Genomic DNA, 24,236 nt, shown 5'->3' on the forward strand with positions numbered 1-24,236 from the left:
AGAGCACCATCCTTGACAGGAGTCTCCTGTCCTTGTGGCAGGAGCCCTCGAGACCAGAGCGCAGGACTTGCTGTCCTGAGCCTTCCTGAGGCTTCTCTCTTGAAGGTGCCTTCCAGGCACGAAAGCAGGACTTGCTGACTCGGAGCTTTCTGAGGCATCTCTCCTGCAAGTAGCCACAGATCCAGTCACGGACATGGAGCAGAGAGCCCCAAGAGTGCCCAAGCTGGCCTGGGTGGAGGGAGAGGAAGAAGGCCCTGGAGCTGCCCCTGCACACGAGACTGTGACACGGCAACAGAGAGCGAGGCACAGCTCCGGGTGCTCCCCGTGAACCTCAGCTCTGGGACCACTGTCTGCCCCAAGCTTCAGGGGCTGCAGGGGGAGCCCGGCTGGGCTCTGCCCTGGGGCCATCCTGCAGGGACAGCTGCACACAGGGAGCATTCCCTGCCACAAGGAGCCAAGCCAGGGCTGCGGGGCAGCTGCTCCAGCCCCGACTGCACTGCTGAGTGCTGTGCTCTGGGGCTGGGGCTCCCCGCACAGGGGACTGCACTGGTGTGCCAGAGGAGACAGAGAAGCTGCAGCTTCAGCCTAACTGAGGTGGGTGCGTGGGCTGGGAAGAGTGGGGAGGCTCAAGGGGATTCACAGAGCTCATCCTGCTGCAAGGACAAGGAAAAGGGAGCAGGAACTCAGCAGTGAGGAGAGCTGAGGGCTGGAGAGCAGCTCTGAATGACACTAAAATCCCACCGGACCTCTGAGACATTGCTGCTCCTCAGCCAGTGACAGGATGAGTCCCTAAGCCTGGGGCTCGGCCTTCCTCATGGTGAGGGGCACCAAGGAAGGCAACAGTGTGATGGAGACTGGAATGGGCTGGGAACTCACTGGGGGAAAAGAGGGAGCAGTTGGGGAGTAAAAGGCAGGCGGGGAGAGAACAGTTCAGAGAAGGGCTGAGCTACAGCTTGAGCAAGCTGCAAAACATCATTTGGGGTCATCCCAGATTGATTTAATTTTAGATGGTTTTGAACAAGTTTATTTTTTGGGTGGCTGCATGTTTCCCTTGGAGGTGTACACTCTCCAAACTTGAGCTGTGCTGCTGAAATGCTCAAGCAAGTCTGTGCTGCAGGGCACCCCATTTCTCCTTTGGCTGATTGCGGCCCGGTGCTGAGCTCCAGCAGGGCCCTGGCAGAGCCCAGAGCAGCCTCAGCACCCGCAGAGCCCGGCTGCAAGGAGAGAAACCAGAAAGCCCCGTCAGCTGAAGGCTCCTGTCCCCTTGTCCCAGCCACCCGCGGTGCCCAGGCCATGCTGGCTCTGCCCAGAGCTGTGCCCAGAGCTGCGCATCACTGCTGCCTTTGGGAGCAGAGCAGGAGGGCAGGACATTCCCAGCCTGCAGCCAGCCACGGCACATCCAGCCCTCAGCAGCTGCCCATAGCAGGACGCTCCTGTGCTCGCTGCCATCTCCCCAAAGCTCTGACCCCACCATCCCCAGCAGACAGGACCCACCTCACACCATCCACCGCTGGAAGAAAAGCTGGTCCCAAACGATGTCCTCAGCCTTCTCCAAGGGCACGGCCCATCCACGCCGCAGCTGCTCCCAAGCACTTCCTGATCCAGACTGGACCCCACCTGGAACAGGTTTTCCTCTAGAAAAACAAACATCAAAGTATTGAAAATAGATTACAGACAAAAAAGGGAAGAAGAAAAAAGGTCAAAGATCTTATCTCTGTTGGGGCCTTAAGGAAGGCCCAACCCCTGCGTGCCAGGGAAAAACCCACCATGGGTGAGGGAATCCCAGGCTTTCTCCCTTCCCCCTGCACTGCCCCCATGGTGATCCCAAAGCAAACAAGGGCAGTGGAGCAGCCCAAGCCCTTCCTTGCCTGCAAAGCAAAGCAGCCCCTGCACAGGCTCTGCAGTCCCACCTCTGCTCCCACCGTGGGGGTTTGTTTGTGTCGGGCTGGCTGCCCCAGCCCAGCCCCAGCCCGGGGCACGGTGGGTGCTGGGGGCTGTTGGCAGGGCCAGGAGCCCACTCCCATTTCGTACCCACCCCAGCCCATGCCCCCAGCCCTGCCAAAAGCAGCCTGGCAGCCGACTGAAGGATCAGCTGCATCCGCCCAGGAAAGGGGGAACCTTTGGTTCCCGGCCAGGCTGTGCAATGCCCAAATCTGGGAGCATCCCCTGCGTGTGGACCCATCTGCAAATTCCCTTTTGAGCCTGGCTTTGGAGAAGGTGCCAGAATCAAAGCCCATCATCTTCACCCTGACGGAGACCAGGTGGAGCAAGAGGTTCTCATCCTTGATGTTGTCCTCGCTGTCCCCAGCAGCAGCAGCCCCACCTGGTGCAGCTTCTCCAGGGGCTCCTTCTCCTTCCCTGGGGCCAGCCCAGGCTGTCAGGGTTCTGCCCAGGGCCCCAGCCATCCATGAACCATGGCAAGCAAAACCAGGGGGATGGTGGCCACCAGTGCTTGCCACACCAGGTCTCCAGCTCAGCTCCTGCCCAAGAGCTGCGTGTTCCCTTCTGCTGACCCCTGCTCAGAGATATAGGCAGGACAAAACCTGTGTGGTTGGCTTTGCCACTGATTGCCAAGAGATGTGTGGAGCTGTTACTTGCCAGGCCCCTGGATCCAACTGTGCACGTGGATCTTTCCCATCTTCTAGGGCAGAGGAACACCCTGCACCCAAGGATCATGGAAAAGATCCAGATCCAGAGCGGGATGCTCTCGAGCTGCTGCTGTTTCCCAGCTCTGGTATTCCCCCGTGGCCAGAGATGAGGATCCACCTTGAGAGAGCCGTCGTGGGAACAAGATCCACCCCCAGCTGATCTGCTGGCCCCTCCTGAACGGGTGCTTCCCCCTGACCAGGTGGTACAGCAGGAGGCCCAGGGACCAGATCATCGCTGCCTCGCCGTGGTAGTGTTGGTGGTGGATCCACTCTGGTGGGCTGTAGGACAGGGTTCCTGTGGAATACAGACAGAGCTCATCAGGGGGATGCTGCTGCTCCCAGAGCCTGGCCCCAGCACCCCTGGGCATGTGGAGGCTGCCCCAGTGGCACACGGGGTGATTGCTGCCCTCTCGCCAGCACCTGGGACTTGTGTACAGACTCGGGGCTGGAAAAGAAGCCACTGGTGCTGGAAGAGGGCAGCAGAAACCCTGGGAAGGCCCAACCATGACCAGGAAAAACCCACTCAGTGCTGGGGTAAAACCATGCCCTCATGCTCCCTGCCTGCATTGCCCCCAAACCATTTTGAAGCCAAAGCAAACCAGGTGAGTAGAGCAGTCCAAGCCCTTTCTCACCTGCACACCAAACTGGCTGGGATACAGGTTCTGGCCCCCCCTCTCTGCTACCCCCACCCATGGGTGTATTTGTGAGGCTGGCTGCCCCAGTACAGTCCAAATCCTGCCCAGAGTGGTGGGCAAAGGCTGCCAGCAGGGCTGGAAGCTGGCTTCCCCCCCCCCCCCCCCCCCCCCGCCCAGCTCAAAAGCTGAAGATTCAGTGCCATGAACGGCAGCAAAATGGAGAATCCCCACTGCCACACCCAGCTTGGGCTGTGAGATGTTGGGCCATGAGATGTCGGGACCGGGAGCACACCCCTGCGTGGGCTCACCTGCAAACTGGGTGTAGGCTGTGTCTTGGAGGAAGGCGCCACAGCCAAAGCCGATCAGTTTCAGCTGCCCGGTGGCCAGGTCGAGCAGGATGTTCCCTGGTTTGATGTCCCTGTGCAGGACTCCGCAGCTGGTGCAGCGCCGCACGGCCTCCAGCACCTGCGGAGCAGCCCCCGCGCCTCCTCCTCGGACAGGAGCCCCGAGCGCCCCCCGAGCGCCCCGGGCCGGCCATCCCCAGGCGTTCTCTCCTGGCCCCGGGACAGCGGCGGCTCGGGGCCGGCGGCCGCGCTGCCGAGCGGCGGAGCTCGGGCCGGGGCAGCCACAGCGGAGGCGGCAGCGGCCGCGCCGCTGTGTCCTCCGCGGGGCCCGGGAGGAGCCAGGGCCGGGCCGGGACCGGAGCCCACGGCGGGGCCAGGGCTGGGCTCGGGCCAGGCGGAGCCAAAGGGCGGCGATGCCGCCCCAGCCCCGGGCACTGATGCCCGCCTGGCAGCGGCACCGCCAGCACGGCCAGAGCCGGGCGGAGGCGAGACCGCGGCGGGACGGGCGGGGCGGGGACGGGGCAGCCCCGCCCGGGGCCGGGGGCGGGCCGGGGGCATGGCCCGGCCGGGCATGGGGGAGAGGGAGAGCGGGAGAGGAGGGGACGGCGGGAGAGGGAGAGCGGGAGAGGGTCCGGGACAGCGGGAGAGGGAGAGGGAAATTCGCTGCTTTCTCTGCCACTGCTGCTGCTGCAGCTGAAGCTCCGTGTCCGTGTCCCCATGTCCGTGTCCCCGTGTCCGTGTGTCCCCGTGTCCCTGTGTCCCCGTGTTCGTGTGTCCCCGTGTCCGTGTCCCCGTGTCCGTGTGTCCCCGTGTCCATGTGTCCTCTGCCCACTTGCCCCCGCGCCCAGCCCCGCGCTCCCCAGGGCAGCCCCTGAGCCTGTCCCAACACGGGAACTTTGCCGTGTTCAGCCCAGACCCAGAGTCTGGACTCCTGCCCAGGGACACAGGAATCCCCTTGGGCGCTGCTGTGCATTGTCCCTGCTGAGGGTCAAACGCTGTCGGAGCGCATTCCCTGAATGCTGAATTTGTACCTGACCCAAGCACTGCGCTTAGTCTCCAGCATTGATTTAAAAAAAAAAAAAAAAAAAAAATTCAGGGTAACGCAAACCGTGTGTAGCTCATGGTATCTTAGAAGTGAGATCCATTTGGATTAATGGGATGGGGAAGTAGTGCAAGATGGAAAAGGGGAGCATAAAAGGAAACAGAAAAACATCTTAGATTGTTTCGTTCCATTTTAATTTCATTTCTTAAAAGCTGTTTCAGTTTTCCCAGAATCTTCTCCACAGTCCTGTTTGCTCTTTCCAAGAACCTTTGCTGGAGAACAAGGAAGCTTTGAGCAGCTTCTGCCACAAGATGTGCCACCAGCTGCGGCTTCTCTTGGCTTCCCACACCGTGTGTGCAGCTCGACTCTTGCAGCACAGCAGGACAAATATTTGAAGAACTTTACAACTTGTTCTTTCTTTTCCTTGTGGGCTGGGCAGTTGTGCCATTGGTGAGATTTTCATTGTTATTGTTCTACCCTAAGAACCATGACAGGCTGCCAGGAATTGTCAGGGAATGCAGAGAAAGAATCTCCAGGGCCTGCAGCCAGAAATGGAGAACTGTGTGATTTCATTCCAACATCCCCATGGACATCTTGAAAGTGAGGTAGAAGATGAAAATGGGCTGACAGAGGGAGTTTGTTTCTGTGTTCAGTTTAGAACCTTCCACATCTCATGCAATGATATAAATCAAGAGTTCAATCAGTTCATGGAAAGCAGCAGAACAAGCTGGACCTCTCAGTGGATGGCTGAAAGAATCTGAAAAGGAGAAATGCAGGGAATGACTTGGTGGACTTTGTCTGGAAGAAGGGTCACTTTTTCCTAATAATTTCTGTTAGAAATGGGAAGTTTGACTCAGCCAATATATCAAGCATTAATTCAATTAGTTATTATTATTTAGTAATTATTATTGTAATGTATGAGCAAAGACAGCACTGGGCACAGTGGTGGGGGTTTTCCCCTCCAACTGCACACCGATTGTTGGGCTTGCTGGTATTTATTGATCATATTCATGCATAGTCATAAGCTTTTCCCAGTAGTTTCTATTTTCCATTTTTATGCAAGCTTTCGGCAGTTTCTATTTCTACCTTTGAACGTCACAATTCTATACTTTTGAAGTGATATGTGGAATAAATAAATAGACTCCACAACTTGGGGTAGTTATGAAGTGGGTTTGTATTGCCAGTGCCCAGCACAAGTGAGATAGCTCTCCAAAAACTTGTGCCCCGATCCTTACTCTGACCCACACTTTTCTTCACAAAGGTGTTCCATATGCAATAATTACACAACCTTCCCATGCATATTCAACCCCTGGCCCCCCCTGTCCTCGCCTCTCATGCTAAATAGGTCTAGGCCCTTCTGGGCATGCGTGGTTTGCCATGGTGGTCTTGTGGGGGTCTCTGGTGGTCTCTTGAGGCTGAAGATCGTGGTCTTCTTCATGATTGAACTTTTGAATTCTCTCTGCACATGTGCTTTCGGTCCTTCGGTGCTTATCTGTGTACATCTGTCAGTCTTGATAGGCCTGGAGACAGGGAAGCTTCTTTATCTGGATTCTTTGCATCCTTAGGCATTGTTCTTCGTGTAATAAGCTTCAGAAATTTGCATTTTCTTATGCCCTTTGAACTATGGAAGAGAATTCTTAAGTAAAAGGTTGAAATTCAACACATAACTGTACAAGCTAAAATATAAATGCTTAATTCATTTTGTTAACTTAAGTGAACTGCAAAAATCTGTTTCAGAGGAACTTCACGATTGCAGATTTTTCCAGGCAGCTGTTATACGTGGAATAAAAAGCCATGAGATAACCGTTGTCTTGTGGAGAAGTCTCCTTAACATTAACAAGAGTAACTCCTCTCCCTAAGTGAACTGAACAACGACTATTCTAGAGGTGGAAAACTGACAGAAAAATTTAGGTTTTGTCTCTTTATATTGTCAGGTTATAAGGAGAGAGGAAGTGGTCTCAATGTTTTGCTCTGATTCTTATTACTCTTTCTTTTAGCTACTGTTAATAAACTTTCCTCTACACCCTTTTACAGTTTTGATCCCACTTTGCCTTTCTCCTAATCCTATCTCACAGAGGGAAATGAGTAAGTATATTCTAGTGAGTGCACTGGTAATTAGCCAACACTGAACCCACCACACTAATTGATGCATTGGCTGAGAAATCACAAAATGATGAACCAAAACTGCTACAGAAACTTCCTGAAGAACTGCCCCAGACAAGATGGAAATCAAGGCAGAGCCATGGTTTGTCAGGACTTGCTTGATCCTAATGAGCCCCGTGGTGCATTTGGAACTGAGCCCTGGAACCTCAGGGCCTGAGAGGAGATTGCACAAACCTTTCCAGAGTCAGAGACAAAGGAAAAACCCAAAGTGTCTCAAAGCATTTATGGGACCCACTGAGGTCCATTCCCAACACAGGCTCCTCATGGACTCCTTGAAGGAGAGAATCGGAGGCCAGGATGGCACAAAAACCTCTCAGAGACTCAAAATGGCACAAAAACCTCTCAGTGTGGAAAGGAAAATCCAAAGTACCCTACAAAAGTTGAGTATCTCAAAGTATTAATGAGCCCCACTGAGTGTCAGTACAAATCTCTCAAGGGACTCATTAAAGCAGATAATTGGGGCCATGATTGCACAAACCTCTCACAGAGTCTGGATCAAAAGGGAAACACCAAGTACCTTAAAAGAACTGAAGTACCTTGAAGCATTAATGAGCCCCGCTGAGTATTGTTAATTACAAAGGCTCTCCAGGGACAAATTAGAGCAGATAATTGGAGGCCATGATTGCAGAAATCTTGCAGAAACTGCAAGGCCAAACCAAAAGCCAAAGTCCTTTGAAAAACCTGCAGTCCCTAGGAGCATGAAGGAGCCCCCAGGGCCATTCCTGACCAAGGCTCCCCAGGGACTCCTTCCAGCAGATCCTTGAGGCCACTGGGATGTGGGCTGGGGGGGATGCTGAGGGCAGGACCAGGGGGTGACAGTGCCCAGCCTGGCTGGGGCTGTGCCAGGAGGCCCCAGGGCCTCAGGACAAGGTGTCTCCTCCCAGCCCTTGGTGGCACAGACCCTGCTGTGCCCCAGGGCACCAAGACTTGGCTTCTCTTTGTCCCCACCTGTCATCAGTGCCTCCAGTTCTCTGCTCTGCCTGGGGCCTGGGGACACTTTCTCAGTCGTGTCCCTCAGTGGGACCCATTAAAAGTCCAAGAAACTTTGGAGTTGGATTCTGACTTGGAGTTCTGGAGAGGTTTCTTCAGCTCCCTCTCAGGGCCTGATGTTCAGGGCCTGAGCACAAAGCCCCAGAGGGTCATTAAAGTCCTTGTGCTGTGTCTGTGCTGCTGAGCTGGGCCGGGCTCCTGGCACAGAGGGTGATCCTGGTAACCAAGGAGAGCTTCAAAAGCACATTTCTCTTGCTGAGCAGCTCTTCTCCCAGCCCAGCAGGGCTGGGGCACTGCCTGCAGCCAGCCCGGGCACAGCACAGAGGCACAGAGAGCTTCAATCAGTCAGGGCTGGGAAGGGGCTGAGAAGTGCCTGGGGCAGAATCACTGCCAGCCCTTGGCACAGGAACCTCTGGCTGCAGGACAATGCAGCTGCAGCTCCTGCAGTGATCTCCTAAAGCTGGAACATCCCAATGCCCACAGACCCTGTGAGTGCATTCTCTGCTCATCTCCTGTGCAGAGCAGCCAGGGGTGCCCAGGGCTGTCCTGCAGAGCAGGGTCCTGCAGCCCAGGGCGCTGTGCTGGGCCAGGACTCTGCTGCCTGCCAGGGACAGCTCTCAGCCGGCCCTGGAGCTGCTCCCAGCGCTGGCCAGGAGCTGTGGGGGGAAGGAGCCACCCTGAGCAGGGCAGGTGCTGCTGCTGAGAGGGGCTGGGTGGGGCAGGGCTGCTCCCAGCTCCAGACCAGCCTGGGCACAGCTCCAGAGGACACTTCCCAAAGAAGGTAAGCCTGGGATTGCTGTAAAGGTCAGGAGCTTTCCTGAGAGTGTTTCCAATTTCCTGCTTGGAGCAGGATGGGAAAGCTGGGGTGGTGACAATAAGATTTTTGCTTTTCATATATTTGTAGCTCTGTAAATTACTATTATATAATTATAAATCTATAATCCTTAGTTGACTCCATTAAACTCTTATTTAACTCTATTAAACTTCTATTATGTACTCATATTACTGCAATCCTTGATTGACTTTAGTATCTCTTAGTTTTTCAAACAATATGCTGTCTAAATATATTCCTGAATTACTGTGGAGTCTTATTTTCAGGAAGTGGACATTATAATCAGGAAGAAGAACATTTTCATTTTTGACCACAATGTGAGCAGTCATAACAAAAACGTACAAAGAAGCCCTTGGAATTACTCCAATGGATTGAACCGGGGGTGTGTAACTGGGGTAACTGAATCTCCTATTGGATGTTCCAGTTAAATATCCTAATTATCAACCTTAATGAATTGCTGAAATCAGGGGCTGGGCGTGTCCCATCCCCACAGGGACCCCTGGAAGCTTCCAATAAAGGTCTGGTTTTGACTTTATTCTTCCAACACTTTTGCAAGGGACTTTTTCTCTTTTGATTATAGACAACATCGGGATGAGAGAAGCAGAACAGGAATTGTAATCCCAGAATCCCAGAACATTCTGAGCAGAAAGGGAAATGCAGGATCATCAAAGGAATGTTTGAACACTTACAGAGACTCCAGAACTGTGACTTTGGGTGGTCAGTCTCTCTGCTGGGAGCCTCCCAAAGGGCCTTCAGCCACTCCTCATCCCTGGACAGCAGCAGTATCACCTTTGCAGAGCCCAGCTCCTAAATATCCAGGCTTGTCCCTCTGCCACATTGCCACAAACCCAGGGCATCAGGGCAGGGATGGCTCCTCGAGATCCCCCACGCACAGGCCTGGCTGCTCCTGGCACACTCAGCCAGCACAACTGGAGCTCAGGTAGGGACCTGGGTGAAGGTTTTCCCAGAGCAGGAGCAAGGGTGGGTGAGTCCCAGCAGGACAGTCTGCAGGGAATGGCCCAAGTCTGGCTCCAAACAGCCTCTCCTGACTTGTCCCTGTCCTTTCTCCATGAACAGGTGCCCATGTGCAGCCACAGCAAATGTCCAACAGCAGCTCCATCAGCCACTTCCTCCTGCTGGCACTGGCAGACACGCGGCAGCTGCAGCTCCTGCACTTCTGCCTCTTCCTGGGCATCTCCCTGGCTGCCCTCCTGGGCAACGGCCTCATCATCAGCGCCGTAGCCTGCGGCCACCACCTGCACACGCCCATGTTCTTCTTCCTGCTCAACCTGGCCCTCAGCGACCTGGGCTCCATCTGCACCACTGTCCCCAAAGCCATGCACAATTCCCTCTGGGACACCAGGAACATCTCCTACACAGGATGTGCTGCTCAGCTCTTTTTCTTCATGTTCTTCACTGGATCAGAGTATTTCCTCCTGACCATCATGTGCTATGACCGCTACGTGTCCATCTGCAAACCCCTGCACTACGGGATCCTCCTGGGCAGCAGAGCTTGTGCCCACATGGCAGCAGCTGCCTGGGCCAGTGCCTTTCTCAATGCTCTGCTGCACACAGCCAATACATTTTCCTTGCCCCTGTGCAATGGCAATGCCCTAGGACAGTTCTTCTGTGAAATCCCACAGATCCTCAAGCTCACCTGTGCCAAATCCTACCTCAGAGAACTTGGGCTCATTGCTGTTACTGTGTCTGTGGGATTTGGTTGTTTTGTGTTCATAGTTTTCTCCTATGTGCAGATCTTCAGGGCTGTGCTGAGGATCCCCTCTGAGCAGGGACGGCACAAAGCCTTTTCCACCTGCCTCCCTCACCTGGCCGTGGTCTCACTGTTTGTTAGCACTGTAATGTTTGCTCACTTGAAGCCCCCTTCGATGTCCTCCCATTCCCTGGATCTGGCCCTGTCATTTCTGTACTCGGTGGTGCCTCCAGCCCTGAACCCCCTCATCTACAGCCTGAGGAACCAGGAGCTCAAGGCTGCAGTGTGGACACTGATGAATGGATGGTTTTGGGATCATTAAACTGCTGTCCAATTTCTGCAAATCGCTTGCAATAAACGTCATCTTTGATACTTCTTTTTGGTTTCATTTTGGAGGTTCTTTTTCTTTGTAATACACATTTAATATTGTCCTCAAAAAATGTCATTGCTTGTGCCATTTCTGTCTTTGTTTCACTCCACCTTCCCTGTGGCTACAGACTGTGTCTATGAGGGCCTGCACTCTCACTGGCTTTAAAGGAACTAAAGGATGTCCCAGCAGAGTTTTCTGCAGAGATGCCCTTTTGTTGCCTTCTCTGGAGCTGCAGCAGCAATGTCTGTGTGCAGAGCTGGGGCAGATCAGTGCTGGCACAGCAGCTGTGCCCAGGAGCAGCAGCACTTGGTGCTGCCAGTGCTGCTCCCGTGGCCCTGCCCTGCTGCCCTGGTGGCCCTGGTGTTGCTGCAGGGCCTGAGTGCTCTCGGGGCCGGGCACAGTCCTGGGGGTGGCAGTGCCGGGGCTGCAGCAGGGACAGGCCATGGGCACTGCTGGGGCAGCGCTGACGCCTCAGGCCAGGGCCTGGGGGCTCCAGGCTCCTTGCCCAGGCTCTCTCAAGAACATGGCCAGGCCAATGCTCAGCACAGAAAACCCCCGTGAGCAGCCCCAGGCTGGCCGTGGGCAGGCTGGGGGCAAACAGCACGGCTGGTGCTCTGCAAGGGCCCTGGGGGAGACGGGAAGGAGCAGCAGAGCAGGGGCTGATCCATCCCCAGTGCGCTGCACAGCCCAGGGCAGCGTCCCAGAGCGTCCTCATGGAGCTGCCAACAACATCCCCCCTCTGCAGCCCTGGCCTCTCCCCCAGCTCACAGAGGTGCCGCATCCTTGCAGGCACAGACACGGCAGCACTGGCTCAGCAGCCCCTGTTTGCATTGCACACAGCAGGTGGGAGCACCCCTGTGCTGCTGCTGTGGGGACATGGACCTGAGGGGGCACAAATGCCATCAGCCCCTGGGGCCAGGAAGGGCTGGGGGATGCCAGGGAAACCACTCAGCTTTGTCCTGGCCTCTGCAGTCAGCCAGAAAGTTTGTTCCCATCAGCTGGGAGTTTCCTGTCCCACTGCAGACGCTGCTGCTCAGAGCCAGGGCTGCCTGGCAGCCACCCCCAAACTGCCCTGAGCATTTCCTTGGCTTCATCTTTGCTTTCTTTACTCTTCCTGTTACAGATTTCTTTCCCTTGCCCACCCCTGTTCCCTCCCCTGCACACAGCCCATCCCTGTTTGCCCTTTCCTCTCTGGCCCCACTCCCCATTGCAGTTCCTGACTTGGCACCATGGGAACGGCCCTTGGGGAGCAGGATCATCTCACAAGTGCTGCAGGAATTGTCTGCAGGCTCCTGCAGTACCTGGTGCTGCTCCCTTGCCAGAGGCACCCCAGGCCAGGGGGGCACATCTGGGCTGCTGTGTCTGGCTGTGGGGCTCCCTGTTCTGGGCAGTGAGGAGGAGCTGCAGAGGCTCTGCAGGACTGACAGGATGGGCTTTGGAGCTGTGAGGAGAAGATGAGGGACCTGGGCTGCTGGAGCTTCTGAAGAGGAGGCCCAGGGCTCCTCCTGCAACTGCTCCAAGGGTGGATTCAGAGAATCACAGAGTCAGCAAGGTTGAAAAAGACCTTGGAGATCATCAAGTCCAACCTGTGCTCTGACACCGCCTTGTCTCCCCTGAGCCTCCTCTTCTCCAGGATCAACTACCCCAGCTCCCTCAGCCACTTCTCACAGGACTTGTGCTGCACACACCTCACCAGCCTTGTTGCCCTTCTCTGGACACGCTCCAGCCCTCCATTTCCTTCCTAAATTGAGGGGCCCAGAACTGGACACAGAACTCGAGGTGCTGCCAAACCAGCGTTGAGCACAGGGGAAGAATCACTGCCCTGCTCCTGCTGGCCACACCATTCCTGATCCAGGCCAGGAGCCATTGGCCTTCTTGGCCACCTGGGCACACGGCTGGCTCATGTCCAGCCAGCTGTCCATCAGTCCCTGCAGGTCCCTTTCTGCCTGGCTGCTGTCCAGCCCCTCTGTCCCCAGCTTGTAGCGCTGCAGGGTTGTTGTGGCCAAAGTGCAGGACCCGGCACTTGGACTTGTTAAACCTCACCTTGTTGGGTTTGGGACCTCTGCAGAGCCCTCCTACCCTCCAGCAGATCAACATTCCCAGCCAGCTTGGTGTCACCAGGGTTCCATGAGGCCCCAGAATGTCCCAATGGTCTCCATGACTCCATGAGGCCTCCCAGTGTCACAACGTCCCTTTGGTTCCATGGGACCCCTTTGTGTCACAAAGTTCCTTGGATCCTTGGGCCCTGCAGTGTCACAGTGGCCCCTTGGTCCCCCAGGGCCCTGCAGTGTCACAGTGGATTTTTGGTTCCAGGAGGTGTCACAGTGCAGTAATGCTCTCCTTGGTTCCACGGTGTCACAATGGCCTCTTGGTCCCAAGGAGCACTCCGTTCCCAAAATTGCTTCCTTCATTCAACAAGTACTCGCATTGTCACAATGGCCTCTTGGTTATACAAGGTGCCCTCATGTCATAGTGATCTTTGTTTTTCACGAAGCCCCAGAGAGTAACACTGACCTCCTGGTTCAGTGCAGTGTCACTTGGCCTTGTAAAACCTCACCTTGTTGCATCCAGCCTGTCCAGGTCTCCATGTAGAACCCTCCTACCCTCCAGCAGATCCATACTCACACCCAGTTTGGTGTCATCTGCAAATTTGATGATGGTGGACTCAGTCCCCTCATCCAGATCATCAGTGTAGATATTGAAATCCACGCTGGCTGGCTCTGACCCCTCGGCCATCCTGTGGGTGCCCTGTGGTGGCACTCAAGGTGATCTGTTCCATAACCTTGCCGGGCAGTGAGGTCAGGCTGACAGGCCTGGAGCTCCCCAGCTCCTCCTTCCAGCCCTTCCTGGGGATGGGCTCACACTGGCACCTCCAGTGCTCTGGGACCTCCCTGGTGAGCCAGGACTGATGGTAAATGATGGGGAGCAGCTTGGGGAGCTCATCCACACGCTCCCTCATCCCCCTAGGCTAGATTCCATCCCATGCACCTGTGAGAATCTGAGTGCTTCAGCTCATCACCAACTGCTTCCTCCTGGATTACAGGGGGCTGTTCTGCTCCCTGTCTCCATCTACCAGCTCAGGAGAACACTTGTACTGGCTGTGTACTTGTTGAAAATTGAGACAAACAAGGTGTAAAATCGTTTAGCCTTTTCCTTCTCTTTAGTTACTTTATCTTTAGTTCCCTGTGTAGGAGCTGAGCTTGTGACCCCTTTATCTTTAGTTATATTCTCCACTGCATCCAATAAAGAATAGAGATTCTCCTTCTCCCTGCCTTTGCTACAAAATTTTATGTAAAACTTTTTTTTTTTTTTTACAGAAATCAACAGGTTAAGTTCTATTTGAGCTTTCACCTCTCTAATTGTCTTTCTGCATAGCCTAAGGGCATTGTAAAACACTTCCCGTGTCGCCACTCCTTTTTTCCTCTGAGTTCCCAGGAAAGCTGTATGGGCAGCCAGGACAGTAATTTTCATCACTAGCTCATCTTTTGCCACACTGGGATAGGCAGCTCCTTCCCCATTAAGACAGCTTTCTTGAAATATGTTCATCCTTCCTAAACCCCTTCCTTTTTAAGGGCAGCTTTTGTTTAAAATATCAGTACCTGATTCAGTACTCCCCAAATCAGAATCCTAAAAAGGCCAAAGTCTGCCCTTCCTAATTCCAGTGTAGAAGATTTGTTGCTGCCCTCTGCAGAGCTTCCTGCCCTCCAGCACAGCCACACTCCCACCAGCTTGGTGTCACCTGGGAACTGACCGAGGCTGCCCTCTATCCCCTTGTCCAGATCAGCAATAAAGAGATGTAAATGGCCAGGCCAAAGTCTCCAGTTCTGGGGATGCCCCTGGATGTGACTCCATTCCTCAGCTGCTCTGAGTGCCAGGGCTTGGATGAGGGAAATGGTGGGGTGGGGGCAGGGACAGAGTCTGATGGATTGTCAGCCATAAAGGGTCTTGATTTTCATATCTATTCCAACTGCATGAGGAAGCACTTGGATTCAGTGTCAATTGGAGATTTCACACATCAATTTATTAGGAGTAAAAAAAACTAAACAGGACCTGAAGAAATATTTTTTCACTGTCCTTTTAAATATAGTGTAATCAACACAAGAGATTTGAAAACTTAAATTATTCCCAGGGCTTGGCTTGTTAAGGTATTCTGAATTTTAATGAGCCCTGGGGCACTGAATTCCTGCACTGAGGAGCTGAAGGCTGAAGAAGCCTCTGGAGCAGTAAAATTCAGCAGCAGCCTCCAAGTTGCTGAGGATGTCAGCAGCCCCCACTGAGGCCATCCCTGCCCAGAGACCCTGGGGGAATGGGCAGACAAGGAGAGCGTCCCTGGGGCTGGGGCAGCAGAACTCAGAGGCACCAGCGGCTCCAGCTGGGAAATGGAGTGTGGGATGGGGCTGTGAAAGCCCTGCCTGGGCTGTGCCCAGCAGGACACACAAGCCCTGACCCCCATCCCCTAAAAAACTCTCCCAATGGGACATTTAAAAGGAATTACAATTGGTTCTGTCCTCTGAGTTGGATGCACTGGAGAAATACCAACAAGAGATTCTCAGGAGCTCAAAACAATAAAACAGCCTTTCTGGCAACATAGAAGATAAGAGAAACTTTGGGAAAAGGTTGAATAGGTCATTAAATCAACAAAAAACATTTCTCAAAGCATTAATCCTCGGATGTAGGGAGTTTTGGAGGTGGAATCCCAGTTTTGGCCATGACAGGATGAATGATTTTTTCCTATAGGAAAGAGAAGTGCAAGTCCAAGTGTTCTGGAAGAAGATGAGAGGTGGGCACCCTTAGACCAAGCCAGCCAGACCTGACTCTCCTGATACCTTTCATCTAGGGGCTATCCTTGGACACAGGGCATTTTGGAGGTGGAATCTCAATTTTGGCTGCGGGTTCCTGGATAGGAAGAATTATTTACATTAGGAAGAAAAGAACAGAGCCCCAGTGTTTCAGAGGCACATGAATGCCAGCCCTCAGGAAGCCAAGGCCAGCCAGACTTGTCAGTCCTGGCAGCTTCTGTCTGGGAGCTGTCCTTGGATATAGGGAATTCTGGAGGCAGATCCTCAGTTTTGGCCATGGGTGCCTGGTCAAGATGGATGGTTTTTTTCTCATAAGAAAGAAAAGCACACGGTCCCAGCATTTCAAAGGCAGTTAAGAGGTGACCCTTGGGTGGTCAAGGCAGCCAGACCTGTCTCTCCTGGCAGATTTCATCTGGAAACAATCCTTTTACATAAGGAAATTTGGAGAAGAAATCCCGGTTTTGGCCCTGGTTCCCTGGAGGAGAAGGACAGTTCTCTCCCATAGGAAGGAAAGCCCAGAGCCCCAGTGCTTCAGGGGAGATGAGAAGTATCCCTCAACATGCCAAGGTCAGCCGGACCTGTCAGGTGGTCCCCAGGAAGCCCAGCCAGCCAGACCTGTTCCATGTTCCCTTGGTTCCATGGACCCCACAGTGTCACAGGGGGTCTCCTTGGTTCCATGAGGCCCTGGAGTGTCACAATGTTCCCCTTGCTTCTGCAGTGTCACAATGGCCCCGTGCTTCCATGAGGCCTTGCAATGTCACAATGGCTTCGTGGTTCCACAAAGCCCTGATGTGTCACAATGGCCCCTGGGCTCCGTGTGCCCTCGCTGTGTCACAGCGGCTCCTCTGTGACACTGCGGGCTGCACAAGGTCACCGTGGACCCTTGGTTCCTTGGGGTCACCGAGTTCACAATGTTCTCCTTGATTCCATGAGGAAGCAGAGTGTCACAATGGCCCCTTGGTTCCATGAGGTTCTGTAGTGTCACTGTAGCAGTCAGAGGCCCTGCAAGGCCTCCCTGGCGGTCACTCACCTAAGATAAGAAATGCCTAAGTCACGGTGACTGGACCAAAGAAGCCCCTCTTCTGCATTCGGACCCTTCTTATCTCTCTGTAAGGCTATCGGTGTATTCTCCTCAAACCTGGCAATTGGACAATTTCCAACACCCCAGTACCCCATATAAACGCCCATTTCTATCCAGTTTGGCAGAAGAACTGTCACTGCATCCCTTCAGAGGAGCTGGCAAAAAAGGACATCGCTGTGGAACCGCATACAGCCTTCTCCTCTCTCATCCCTGCGTCTGCCGAGGCAGTTAGCGAGCAAAGAGCTGAAATCACTAAGAGCTGAATTCACCAAAGAGCTGAAATCACTCCAGAGCTGCTCGCTAAGTTTGCCCATGGCTGGGAGGCTGCCTGAGGGACCTGGACAGGCTGAGCCCATCAGCCCAGCGCTATCTGGGACACCAGCGGCAGCCGGGGTTGGACGGACCCCTGGGACCCCAGGTTGCATTACACTAACGGAGCACTGGCATCCTGGCACCCCTGAGAGCAGCATTCCTCATGAATTGTCACTGCCTCGGGCGGCGATGGCCCCTTGAAGGTAACTCCTCCGTTGTAGAAGTTTTCTGAAGAGGCATCTGATGAACCTGCATATCGCCATCTGGGATGAAATCTTCAGGAGTTGGACGGCAGACCACTCACCCAGCAGTTCATTGACCCACATTCGGCTGAAGAAGTGTAAGTTTAAAACAGCCTTTTTGCGCGCTTTTATCTTGGGTCCCTTTTTAGGGTTTTTTTTTTTTTTCTTTTTTTTTTTTTTCCTTTTACTGCTGGGGTGGGGGGAAAGGGAACGATACTGAAATGGGATCAAAATCTAATAAATTAAAATGATCCCAGAATGAGAGAGACTTATATTTACAAATCCTAGAAAACCTATCTGCTAACAGCTTTTCTTTCTCTAAAGGCAATCTTTCAAAAACCAACTTGAAAAAATTGATAAATAGATTATTTCCCCGTTTCCAGATACTAACACACACACACTATCGGTTTAGATTCTTTTTGGGACACAGTAGGGACAAGAATATACGCTCTCCAAACTAAGGAAGACGTTTCTGTAACAGTTTCTACCTCTATTTCACTCAACTACTAAAGCAGTCGAAAAGACAAATTCTCTGCAGCTTCCTTCTGCTGAGGAAATTCCACCCTTATCTTTCTCAACAGACACTATCCCTTCAAATGCTAATTTGCCAGATAACATTCCTCTCTCAGTCCCTGGGACGGGGAACACAGACATTGTACCACCCCACCCACCCGCGGGGTCCGTGGAGCCCACCCATCCCTCGCTCCCCCTCGGACGCGGCGAGCGCGGATTCCGCTCCGCGGTCCCGCAACACGCGGCGCGCTGCGCGCCCCGTGCCCCGCTCAGTGTTGGGCTGTACCTGTGTCGGTTTCCATCGGGAACGCCCTGCCTCACCCCAAAACCTCCGCGCAGCCCCCGTGACTCCCCCAGCCCTGCAGCCGTGCCTCCCAGCCCCGCTGCGGCTCTCCCCAGCCCGCTCCCATCCCTGCCTGCCTGCCCGCCGCAGCCCCGCCGTGATGGCAGCAGCTCCCCCAGCCCCACCGCCTCCTCTGCCCCGCTCCTCCCTTGCCCTCATCCCCAAGCGCTGCACCCACCCACCCACCCTCAGCGCCCCCCGAGCGGCACCTCCGAGACCCCCACGGGGGCACCCCACTTCCCCACGCACCTCAGCCCTGCGCAGGCTGTGCCACAGTGGCGCTGCCATTGCCGCTCCACTGCTGCCTCCCTCTAGCCAAGCCCAGCCAGCTGCCCCCTCACACTCTGTCCAGCCCCCCACACCCCTGCCAACCCTCGCTCCAACACGCCCAGCAAAGCGTAGTGCACCTCCTGCTCGCTCTCACTCCTCATCTGAGCACAGTGAGTCTGATAGTGACACAGAGGACACTGATCCATGGGCTCTAATCAAAATGGAAGCGACTCGGGCAGGGGATTGGGAACTGGCTCAGAGAATTTCTGCCTTCCCAGCAATTTATATAAAGGGGGAAAAGAGGTGGGGCCACCACTAAAACAACGTGGGAACCTAACACAAATAAAGAACTGGTGCAACTATGAAATATAGCCAAAGAATAGGGTAGAAGTTCACCTATTTTCAGAAATTCCCGGAAGCTCTTTTCAGCAGGTATTTTGGTACCTCATGACCTTAAAAACATTGCCCACTGCCTTCTTTCCCCAGTAGAATATATGCTGTGGGAAAGGCATTGGAAAAGACAACTTAAAACTTTATCAGACGTCTATGCTCAAGACACAAATAGGCCAGATTTTACAGTCCAGCAGCTGGCTGGAGAAGGGGATTTACAGAAACCCTGTGACCAAGCTGACACCTTACCTCAGGCAGCACTACAAGACTTGGCTATTGCAGCAAAAACCTCCTTGCTCCTTACCCCAGATGACTCTACCCCTACCCAACATTTCTCTAGTATTAAACAAGGAGTAGGTGAAAGCTTTATCAAGTTTGTAGACAGAACTAAAGATGCTCCGGAAAAACAGATAGAGAGCACAAGAGGCAAGAAAAGAACTGTTGTGCCAGCTTGCCTTATCAAATGCAAATGAACAATGTAAAACAATTCTGAGGCCCTACCCTTGGATACAGAACCCACCATAGAGCAAATGGTGGAAAGCTGTACACGGCATTTGTCCTCTGAAAACACAGTGGCCCAAGCAGTTGCTAAGGGCATTGCAGAAGGAGTTTTTGGTGCAGTTGCAGCAGTAACTTCCAAAGACCAGGCCTGCTGCTATCACTGTGGGGAATTTGCACATTTTATAAAGGACTGTCCGGACAGGTCACCTACCCAAAACCCCCAAAACACCTACCAAAGACCCCAGAACCAGCAGCACTACCAGCAGTGTTTGGGAAACTCCCAGTGGAGCGCGGCCAGGCCCCGTGCAAAGACAACAAATCAAAAGCCATCCAGACCCAACCATGCAGCATCCCAGGAGATTCCAGGCCACCTGGAGAGGATCCAACCCACGGAGTGACACAGATGGGAACACGGCGCCAGTTGGTAACTGCTCTGTCTATTGACTTTAATAATAAGGATGTTTATTGTGTTCCCACAGGAAAGCATGGGCCAAAAGGTGGTTCATTTGACATTTTAATTATAGGTGACACTCTCCATGGCCTAGAGGAAATGTTTGTTGTTCCAAAAGTACAAACAGTGCACCCAGGACAAGAAATCTCAGTCCAGCTGTGCTGCACGGACTCACAATTTTTCCTTTCATGAGGAATTCTGATCGCACAAGCCTTTCTACTCCCAAAGAATCACAGGGAACAGCTTCCTCTCAACCCTACAGAATGTGGGCACAAATTGTGGGACCAAGTAAGCCTAACATCGAGTGTGGTCTATCCTACAGAGGAGAGAAGATCCACCTCCCAGGGATGCTGGACACTGGTGCGGATGTGGCCATCATTGCTCGCTCGGAATGGCCGGCACACTGGGAACTACAACTGGTGCAATTACACCGCTCAGGTGATCTCTGCATCCTCTCTCCACCCCAAAGTATTACCCAAGGGAACGTTTCTCATCTGTGGTAACTGACTATGGGCTGGGATCTCCTCATGGCTCCAGGGAGGTTCCTGTAGCCTTGGAAAACTTTCTACCCTTACTCCAAATATCACCTTGTTATGTAATTGGAAAAAAGAAAGCAAATTAAAACACTACAAAAGATCCTACACGGAATTTGATGAAAATTCCAAGCCAAAATTATATGATGGAACAAACCAAAAAAGATTGCAGTCTCCCTGTTCCTACCCTGAGTAGCTGCAGCCCTTGGTGAAATAAATCACTTAGGGTGCTGGCTCAGTAAGTAAGCCAATGCTACCTCTGCCACCCTAAGTGATCTTTTAAAGGAAGAAGAAACCACGAGACTTCCTACTGCTAGCCCACAGACATGGCTGCCAAGACTTTGAAGGGATGCGTTGCACCAATCTCCCTTCACGCTCAGAATCCATCCACGCAAACATCCAGAAACTGAAGGAACTTGTGAAAGACTTAAAAGTAGAAAGCAACCCAGACTGGGTCAATGACCTTTTTGGTCAGAGGGGATTAATGGGATGGGTTGCATCTTTGGTTAAGGGAATTTTGTGGATTTTCATTCTAATTGTCATTGTGTTAGCTATGTTCTCATGCCTTGTCCACTGTTTTAAAAGAACTATAGGGCATGCCTTTTTACTAAATACAGAAAGTGGAGTTGCAGCAGTCAGAGGCCCTGCAAGGCCTCCCTGGCGGTCACTCACCTAAGATAAGAAATGCCTAAGTCACAGTGACTGGACCAAAGAAGCCCCTCTTCCGCATTCAGACCCTTCTTATCTCTCTGTAAGGCTATAGGTCATATTCTCGTCAAACCTGGGAATTGGACAATTTCCAACACCCCAGTACCCCATATAAACACCCATTTCTGCCCAGTTTGGCAGAAGAGCTGTTACTGCATCCCTTCAGAGGAGCTGGCAATAAAGGACATCGCTGTGGAACCACATACAGCCTTTTCCTCTCTCTGTCCCTGTGTGTCTGCCAGAGGCACTTGTGAGCACAGAGCGAAATCACTGAGAAGTGAACTCACAGAGCTGAAATCACTCCAGAGGTGCTCGCTAAGTTGCCTGTGGCTGGGAGCTGAGCCGAGGGACCCAGACAGGCTGAGCCTGACAGCGCAGCGCTATCCGGACACCCACGGCAGCGGCAGCCCGGGGGTCAGATGGACCCCTGGGACCCCAGGCTGCATTAACAGGAGTGACTGGGATCACAGAGGAACCATAAAGGAAGTTACTGGAATAATACTGGGACTGTCTGGGAGTGACTGGAATCATACTGGGAGTGACTGGAATCATACTGGGTGACTTGGAGTGACTGGGACCTTACTGGGGGCAAATGGTTCCATAATGAGAGTGACTGGGTTCATACTGGGATCATACTGGGAAGGACTGGAACTATTATAGGGGTGAATGGGAACACCTGGGAACATGCTGGGATCATGCTGGGATCACACTGGGAGTGACCGGGATGATACTGGGATCACACTGAGTGTAACTGGAAGTGACTGGGACCATACTGGGGTGACTGGGAGCCACAGGGCCCATGCTGGGAGTGGCCTGGGGGGAGCTGGGGGAACTGGCCCAGCTGGGGCTCAGGGTTGTTCTCCCCCAGGGCTGCCCCAGGTCCTGCTGCCACCCCTGGCCCCACAGAGCCGAGGGACAGGGCACAGCTGAGGGACAGGGCACAGCCAGGGAACACGGCCTGGCCGAGGGACACTGAGCCCCAGCACTTTGGGCTGTTGCCCTTGGGCTCCCAGCACAGGCCCAGGGGCAGAATCCCCTCCAGAAACTGCTGTTTGCTTTCAGCTCTGCTCTGGAACATTCCCCAGGTTCCCCTGCAGTGGCTGCAGCCCAGCCGGGTGCCCGGGGCCACCAAAGCTGCTCCGGCAGTGCCCTCCTGCCCCGGGCAGGGCACGGAACACCCAAGGAAAGGCTCCTGCTGGGCTCAGGGCAGGGACAGGGCACTCCCCTGGTGCTGCCACGGGCACAGCAGAGCTGGCCAGGGCAAAGGATTGGGATCGATGTGCCATGGAATCCCCGCAGGGATTACTTCTCATTGCACTGCTCTCATTGGATTGGTTATCAATTCCAATCATTTCCCCATTTAATTCCCACGGCAGTGGGTTAGGGAGTAGGTCCATCCATGGAATTCTCACCTGACTGGGATGAGAGTGAGATCTGGCCATGGAAATTCCATGGCAATTCCTGCATTCCCAAGTCCCCCATTCCTGAATCCCTCATTCCCATAGGAATTGCCCTTCCCCTCCTACACCCACCTTTGTGCTCCAGAGCTCCCAACCATATCTGATGTATTTTGGGGGCCTTTCCACACAGGTGTGGCCCAGGTAATGCTTCATCTGCTCCACCATGATCCCTGTGGATTCCCAGCACCTCTGGGATATCCAGAGAGCACCGATGGACACTGCAAAACTCCTGGATCCCAGCTGGAAGGAGATGAAATCCCAGCCCTCATAGCCGTACTGGTGGGATCCATGGACGCTCTGTTGGACAGGAGGTCACAGCTGGAAACCCCCTGCACTGTGTGGAGACCTGGGAACGAGGAGAGAACAGACCCATGGAGTCGTGTCCCAGCCCCAGGGAGCCCCTTGGAGCTCCCTGGATTCCCATCCCAGCCCCACAGATCCCCCCCATCCCCAGAGATCCCATCCCAGCCCCTCAGAGTCCTCCATTCCCACAGATCCCAGCCCAGCCCCCGGCTCCCCCCACTGCCCCTGCTCTGGTTGTACCAGCCCCGTCTCCAGCTCACTGTCGGCCATGGGCCGGTTCCTGTCCTTGAGCAGGGTCTGGCTGTCCCAAAATCCCAGCTCTGGCTATCCCAATATCCCAGCTCTGGCCACCCCAATATCCCAGCTCTGGCTATCCCAATATCCCAGCTCTGTCTGTCCCAAAATCCCAGCTCTGGCTATCCCAATATCCCACTTCTGGCTATCCCAATATTCCAGCTCTGGCTATCCCAATGTCTCAGCTCTGGCTATCCCAATATCCCAACTCTGGCTGTCCCAATATCCCAACTCTGGCTATCCCAATATCCCAGCTCTGGCTATCCCAATATCCCAGCTCTGGCTGTCCCAATATCCCAGCTCAGCTCCCGCCCCCATCCCCGGTGTCTGTGCCTCCATCCGGCCCCGCTCGCTGCCGCAGCGCTCGCAGAGGGTCCCGTCCACGTCCCCCACAATCAAGGACTGGGGGACCCCCGGGCCGGGCTCTGACAGCACCACTTCCAGGAACTGCAGGGAGTGGAGAACTGGGGGGACACAAAGATTTGGGGGAGCTGAGGGGGCTGAAAGTGATAGTTTGGGGTTCCAGGGGGTCCACAGGCCAAGGAAAGGGGGGACATGAAGAGATGGCAGAGCTGGGAAGGAGGTTCAGGGGCTGAGAGCCAAGGAAAGGGGGTGCAGGGACTGGGAGAGCTGGGATGGGGTGTCCATGGAATCCTGTGCCCAGGAAAGGGGGTGCCAGGGCTCCTGAACATGAGGAAAGGAGGGGCTGGGGGCTGGGAAAGGCAGGAATGGGGGCCCAGGGGTCCCAGGTCAGGGAAAAGGGTGGGGCTGGGGGTTGGGAGAGGTGTGGGATGGGAACATGTTGAGTTGGTGCCGGATAAGGGGGTGCAGGGGGGTCTCAGTGCTGGGCAAAGGGGTAAAAGGGTGTCTTGGTTCTCAGGAATGGGGGCACAGGGGGGTCTCAGGGTCACGGAAATGGGGGGGCAGGGATGGAGAGGTAGAAGGGAGTTCCAGGGGTCCTTGAGCCCAGGAAAGGGGAGTCCAGGGTTTCCCAAAAAGGGGTACCAGGGTGGGGACACCCGGGGTGTTTGGGAAGGGGGAGTTCAGAGAGTCTCTGGTTTTGCACAAAGGTGGGGCTGGGGGCTGGGAAAGGCAGGAATGGGGGTCCAAGGTGTTCCAAGGCATTCCAGGATCAGGCACACGGGAAATCTAGAGGCTGGGAACAGGGAAAAGGGGAGCAGAGGGCCCTGATGTCCGGAAATGGGGGATTCAGGGGGGTCCCTGTGCAGGATAAGGGGAGCAGGGGGGGTCCCGGTGCCGGCAATGGCGATTCAGGGTCCCGGTGCCCGGGGTGCCACTTC

At 54.2% G+C, this 24,236-nt stretch overlaps 3 protein-coding genes across 3 annotated transcripts in view; 2 read left to right on the forward strand and 1 right to left on the reverse strand.

Moving 5' to 3' along the window:
- LOC140680876 (uncharacterized) overlaps window positions 1–24,236 on the forward strand; it is a 570,776-nt gene that overhangs the window by 440,009 nt on the left and 106,531 nt on the right. The window lies entirely within an intron of this gene.
- LOC140680884 (uncharacterized) overlaps window positions 1–24,236 on the reverse strand; it is a 421,560-nt gene that overhangs the window by 163,584 nt on the left and 233,740 nt on the right. The gene's annotated exons all lie outside the window — the stretch shown is intronic.
- Window positions 9,755–10,687, forward strand: LOC140680953 (olfactory receptor 14J1-like). Its single transcript, XM_072919844.1, has one exon. It carries the CDS (start codon window positions 9,755–9,757, stop codon window positions 10,685–10,687), a length of 933 nt encoding a protein of 310 aa, XP_072775945.1.

Source organism: Taeniopygia guttata, chromosome 30, assembly GCF_048771995.1.
Source record: "Taeniopygia guttata chromosome 30, bTaeGut7.mat, whole genome shotgun sequence".
Taxonomy (NCBI): Eukaryota; Metazoa; Chordata; class Aves; order Passeriformes; family Estrildidae; genus Taeniopygia; species Taeniopygia guttata.